The 6,510-nt window shown below is 44.0% G+C and overlaps 1 protein-coding gene across 1 annotated transcript in view; it reads left to right on the top strand.

Moving 5' to 3' along the window:
* The first annotated feature begins 733 nt into the window (after positions 1-733).
* LOC112068545 (papilin b, proteoglycan-like sulfated glycoprotein) overlaps positions 734-6,510 on the top strand; it is a 10,794-nt gene continuing 5,017 nt past the window's right edge. Inside the window, exons 1-7 of the mRNA XM_070438194.1 lie at positions 734-855; positions 947-1,008; positions 4,025-4,134; positions 4,290-4,350; positions 4,462-4,564; positions 4,680-4,810; positions 5,030-5,414. Of these exons, the coding sequence (XP_070294295.1) occupies positions 952-1,008; positions 4,025-4,134; positions 4,290-4,350; positions 4,462-4,564; positions 4,680-4,810; positions 5,030-5,414 (847 nt within the window). The 5' untranslated portion in view covers positions 734-855; positions 947-951. The remainder of the gene's footprint in view (positions 856-946; positions 1,009-4,024; positions 4,135-4,289; positions 4,351-4,461; positions 4,565-4,679; positions 4,811-5,029; positions 5,415-6,510) is intronic.

The following is a 6,510-nucleotide window of genomic DNA, read 5'->3' as shown; positions in this document are numbered from 1 at the left end:
ATAGACCTTTGTTATCATTTCCCCATCACAATATACATTCTGAATTCTAGGATCATTTCATTGTCCTTCCAATGATCTTTGTTCACTTTATTCTACGTTACTGATACCACGGATACTTACCTCTTACCTGGTACTATAGGAATGGTTGTGGAATTATAATGGGTACTTTCTGGTACTTTCTTCAAAACTTCATAACTGGTAACTAACTACCTGTTTTGCCTAGTGGTGCTTGATAGACTGATTCCTAGAGAAAGAGTAATTCAGTGTTGTAATTAGGTTATTTTTGTGTAATGACTGTTTTAATCATTTTTAAGTAAATCAGAGGTAATTTCTTCACAGTGAAATAAAAGGTACATTTTGTGTTATTGTTTGCTCTTATGGTGTCCTGCTCTGCCCTGTCCTGCCTTACAATATATCAATGTCTGTGTGCAACAAGGTTGATGTATCAAATACTGTACACAATAACATACTGTACTACCAACACATTATTGGCCTGGATGTCACTTCAGACAGAGTTGAATGTCATAGTTTGCCAGAATGAACAGAAGAAAAGTTTTACCCCGAAATAGGTATGTATCCTGATRAAAAGCAACATTTATTTTTTTGAAAAACAAAGTGATGGGGGAAATCCAAGTGGAAAGGAACAAAGTGAATTGAATTTAAAAGGTGTTAATTTCATGCAAGGAGTTAATTGTAACCGGACACCTGTACTATAGCTAACAGCTCTGAGAGCTGGGAAGTTATAAGAGGGCTGATAACTGAGTGTCAGTGGCGTTCCTGTTTCCTGGGCGAGTGCACATCCTTCTGGGACACTGAGCAAGAGGAGTGGATTTGAACTACAGAGATCTTGAAAAGGTACGATTGAATGATGATCATATATTCTATTGTATTTTGGACATTTTTGCAAACGTTTAGGCACCTTTGTATTTGATCCTATCTCTGCTAGTAAACATGAACATCCTACTGGTCCTGGTCGTCCTGCAGTTACTGGCTGTACCATCATTCTCTGTGAGTGATACTTATTTGATTTGATGTATTGCTTGGGTTAAAAAACCATACAGGTGAATAATGATGAGTGAGAAAGTTACAGACTCACCAATACCATATCCACCAATACCATACCAGTATTACCCTGTTGCCCATAGCACAGGGTAATACTGAACGCATTATTAAGAAACRCTATCTTACCTCTGAAGTTGCTACAGATTTTATTGAGTGTCCGAAACAATACTCCATCACCTATTCTGCCTTCCTCTTGTGATGATTTAGTTGATAGTTTTTATTGCAATTTAAGGGCAACTGTTGATGCCATAGCTCCAGTAAAGTTGAAAAGGGCCACAGCAAAACGGATGAGTGAGGAAACAAATCAATTAAAGAGAAATTGCAGAAAGGCAGAGCGGAAGAGGAGAAAGTCAAAGTTACAGGTCTATTATGATATTCTGAGAGAGCAACTTGGCATATATAACAAGGCAATTAGAGATGCCAGAAGGGCTCATTTTCTAACTTGAGCACTAATAATCTGAATAATTTGAGAGTGCTCTTCTCGACCATTGATGGCTGATAAATCTTACCCCCCGCAAACCTATGTGAACTTTCCTCCACATCTAAATGTGATGAGTTTGTGGCATATTTCAGAGATAAGATAACCAACATTAGACTGGGTATCAGTCAAGACCTGATGAGAAGTTTGGTGATATGTCCCCTAACCTAGCACGCAAAAGCACTATGGATTGATTTCCCCTGGTTGACACAGACATGCTCAGGAAAGGGATATCACATCTTAAGTCTTCTACCTGCCTTCTCGATCCTATCCCCACCACCTTCTTCAAAACAGTTTTTAATTGCATATCTGAAGAAATGCAAGCTATTGTTAATCTCTCCCTGTTTACAGGCATTTCCCCCACTGCACTAAAAACTGCTATGGTGAAACCTCTTCTGAAGAAAGTCATCTAGATTCTTCAGCTCTTAGCAAATTTCAGCCGATCTCCAACCTTCCATTCTTAAGCAAAATTCTGGAGAAATTTGTGTTCAAAGAGCTAAATAATTTTGTAAGTGCCAACCGTATTTAGAATAAAATCCAATCTGGTTTCCGTGCCCACCACAGCATAGAAACAGCCTTATTTACAGTGATACATGATCTTAGAGTCAACACAGATGCCAAACAGCTGTCTGTCCTTGTACTCTTAGATTTAAGTGCTGCATTCGACACTGTTGACCATAATGTCCTTCTGGACAGACTGGAGAGGTGGGTTGGTCTCTCCGGTCCAGTTCTAAATTGSTTTAGGACCTATTTAACCGGTCAAGAGTTTTATTTTTGTCAAATTTTGGACCCGATACTGTTCAGTTTATATGTGTTACCCCTTGGCAGCGTTATCAGAAAGCACAGCATTGATTTTCCCTGCTAAGCAGATAATACACATCTTTACATTTCTGTGTCACCAGAGGATTTTAGCTCCATGGATAAATTATTAGACTGTATTAGTGATTTAAATACTTGGATGGCTGACAACTTCCTCCAGCTAAATCAAGACCGAGGTAATTATTGTTGGAGCTAAAGCAGAGAGAAAGAATCTAGCCACAAATGTTAATTTACGGACAATAAAAGGTAAAAAACGTAGGTGTTATTTTAGATTCTGAACTCAATTTCAAATCACACATTAGGAATGTGACCAAAATAGTTTTTTACCACCTGAGGAACATTGCCAAGGTGTGGCTGTTTCGCTCTCAGGCTGATACAGAGAGACTCATCCATGCTTTTATTACAAGCAGTCTTGACTACTGTAATGCTCTCCTGTCTGGTCTACCCAAGAAAGCCAACTGTAGAAACATACAGAATGCTGCAGCATGGGTAGTGACCGAGACCAGACTGAACACACACTACACTGGTTTTAAGGTCTCTGCACAGGCTGCCTGTGAGTTTTAGAATTCATTTTAAGATGATTCTATTGGTTTTTAAATCAATCCAGGATTGTGCACCCCAATATATGCAGACATGAATTTAAGTTATGTACCCAGTAGGTCCCTCAGGTCCTCTGGCATTTTTAACTATCCCAAAGCCTCAGACCAAGAGGCATAGAGAGACAGCCTTTAGTTATTATGCCCCCAGCCTCTGGAATAGCCTGCCAGAGAACCTGAGGGGGGCTGAAACTGTGAACATATTAAAAAAGAGATATTAAAACAAATTTTTTGATTTGCTTTTCCTCAGGGTTCTTTTTAGTTCAGTTTGTCATTCTTTTGTTTTTTATCTTATGTTTTTTGTGTAGTAAATTATTTCAGCTTTATTTTCATTGTTTTTTTGTTTAGTTTTTTTTCCTGTAAAGCACATTGCGTTGATGTTTAAATAAAGCTTGACTTCATTTGATTTGATGGTGAGCGGTTAGCATGTCTTGAGGGTATGATATTTGTGCTTCTGTAACTTTCTCACTCATCATTATTCTCGATTCGTTTAAGGCCAATATGTAATCATGGTAGCATCCACAATAATGTAGAAGTGTTTAGAAACATATTCTGTTTACAATAAAAGTGACTCCAAAATGACACAATACATTATCTACCATTCCTTTCTATTGGGCACAAAATAATCCGAAACACCACCAAAACAATACATGTGTCACTTTCCCAATACTGTTGGAGCTCACTTTTTATCAATGTTATACAAAGCAGATTTTCAGTGAGGTCCTCAATGGAAGACAAACAAAACAAAAACAAACCGGAAATGCATATGATGATCTAATACTACTACGTAATACCCCAACATGTATATAAAACAGCAATAATACAACACAACAAAACTCATGTCATTACACATTACAGGCACACACAGTCATATCTTGTTTACAAAAACAGCTGGAATGTGGGGATTTTATATCGTTACCATACTGGTGTGTAAAAGGTTTGTGTAATGATATGTAATTGTTTGTGGTGATAGGATGTTTTCCACTTGCTATTCTGGTGTATACTTACCGAGTACTGTGTTTACTGTCGGGTTATGGTGTTTGGTGTGCTCACTGCTGTTGTGTTCCAGCTAACGGCGCCCAGCAATGACTACTGGGGGGAATACGGAACCTATGGGCCATGCAGCCGCCCCTGTGGCACTGGAGTAGCCATGAGGACCAGGCAATGTATCACTGCAAGGTAAAAGAAAAGTGAATGTGAGAGAGTTGAGAGAGTGTGTGTGAGAGAGAGAGAAAAGAGAAAGACAGAAAGAATGAGAGAGACAGAGAAAGAGAGAGTTGAGAGTGTGTGTATGAGGATTGTATGTCTTTCTGACTCTCCTCTTTGATTTGCAGGACAGACGGAGGAAACAACTGCGTGGGATCTTCAAAATCTTACCGCACCTGTAATATGCAGGTACACATGCACACACACACACACACATGCACACACGCACACACACACACACAACCCCCCCTCCCATGAAAACACCAACAGACTGGGATTGTCTGTATTTGCTCCATGCAGGCATGTCCAGTGGGTTCCAGGGATATCCGTGAGGAGCAGTGTGCCCAGTTTAATAGGATGGACTTCCAGAGCAAACGCTATGCCTGGCTGCCTTACCATGGAGGTGCAACGGGAATTACATGCAAATTATAAAGTGTCATATTTCACTGTGGATTATTACCCATATCCTCATTATACATACATGAAGAATGACTAATGTTTGCTGTTTACCTGTGAAGCGTCTAACCCATGTGAGCTGAACTGCGTCCCCCGTGGAGAGAACTTCTTCTACAGACACAGGCCTGCCGTGGTGGACGGGACACCCTGCTATGTGGGCCGCAGTGACATCTGTATCGCAGGCATCTGCATGGTATTAGTACTTACCTTATATCGTTCTTTTCATTCGACATTTAATAGTTCAACATGCCATGCACGCACGTGCATGCACACACACACAGACGCACACACAGACAAACACTCACACTCACAGACATACATACGCACACACACACACTCACAGACACACATACGCATGCACGCACACATACACACACACTCATATTGTCTTAATCTGTTATCTGACACCTAGGCGGTGATCAACGGAGAGATCCTCGGCATGGACCGTGACGTGGTGCCGGCTCCTCCCGCTCCCGCCGCCAACTTGCGCCACCGCGAGTCCCTCACGTATGCCTACACATACAGCGCCTGGTCCGAGTGCTCAGCCCCCTGCAACGGAGGCACACAGCACCGCAGTGTACAGTGCATGGTCCAGGACTCGACGGCGCCCCACGTGGTGGACGACTCTTACTGCGTCTCCCAGGGACTACCCAGGCCGGCCAGCCAGCAGGCCTGCAACCAGCAGCAGTGTGCCGAGTACAGTGTGCTCCAGTACAGTGTGGTGAGTACTGGGTACTGGGTAGCTACCAGTGTGGTGGGTACTGGGTACTGGGTAGCTCACAGTGTGGTGCTACTGGGTACTGGGTACTGGGTAGCTACAGTGTGGTGAGTATGAGTAGCACAGTGTGGTGGAGTACTGGTACTGGGTAGCTACAGTGTGGTGGGTACTGGGTACTGGGTAGCTACAGTGTGGTGGGTACTGGTGACTGGGTAGCTAACAGTTGGTGGGGTACGGGGTACTGGGTAGCTACAGTTGTGGTGGGTACTGGGTACTGGGTAGCTGGGTAGCTACAGTGTGGTGGGTACTGGGTACTACAGTGTGGTGGGGTACTGGTACTGGGTACTGGGTAGCTACAGTGTGGTGGGTACTGGTACTGGTACTGGGTAGCTACAGTTGTGGTGTACCTGGGACTGGGTACTGGTAGCTACAGTGTGTGGGTACTGGGTACTGCGTACTGGGTACTGGGTAGCTACAGTGTGGTGGTACTGGGTAGCCACATGTGGTGGGTACTGGGTGACTGGGGTACTGGGTAGCTACAGTTGGTGAGTACTGGGTACTGGGTACTGGGTAGCTACTAGTGTGGTGTGGGTACTGGGTGTAGCCACAGTGTGGTGGGACTGGGTACTGGTACTGGGTAGCTACAGTGTGTGGTACTGGGTACTGGGTTACTGGGTAGCTACATGTGGTGGGTACTGGGTAGCTACAGTGTGGTGGGTACTGGGTACGGTACTGGGTAGCTACAGTGTGGGGGTACTGGGTACTGGGTACTCGGGTAGCTACAGTGTGGTGGGTACTGGGTAGCTACAGTGTGGGGTACCGGGTACTGGGTAGCTACAGTGTGTGGGTACGGGACTACAGTGTGGGGTAGGGTAGCTACCAGTGTGGTGGGATGGACTGGGTACCGTACGGGTAGCTACAGTGTTGGTGGAGTACTGGTACTGGGTAGCTACAGTGTTGGTGGGTACTGGGTAGCTACAGTGTGGTGGGACTGGGTACCGGTACTGGTAGCTACAGTGTGGGGGTACTGGGTACTGTGGTACTGGGTAGCTACAGTGTGGTGGGTACTGGGTAGCACAGTTGGTGGGTAGCGGGTGTACTGGGTACTGGGTAGCCTACAGTGTGGTGGGTACTGGGTCTACGCTACAGTGTGGTGGGAGACTGCGGTTATCCGG

Source organism: Salvelinus sp. IW2-2015, unplaced genomic scaffold (assembly GCF_002910315.2).
Source record: "Salvelinus sp. IW2-2015 unplaced genomic scaffold, ASM291031v2 Un_scaffold562, whole genome shotgun sequence".
Taxonomy (NCBI): domain Eukaryota; kingdom Metazoa; phylum Chordata; class Actinopteri; order Salmoniformes; family Salmonidae; genus Salvelinus; species Salvelinus sp. IW2-2015.
The sequence above is the reverse complement of the archived record's forward strand: the minus strand, read 5'-3'. Positions and strand labels throughout refer to the sequence as shown.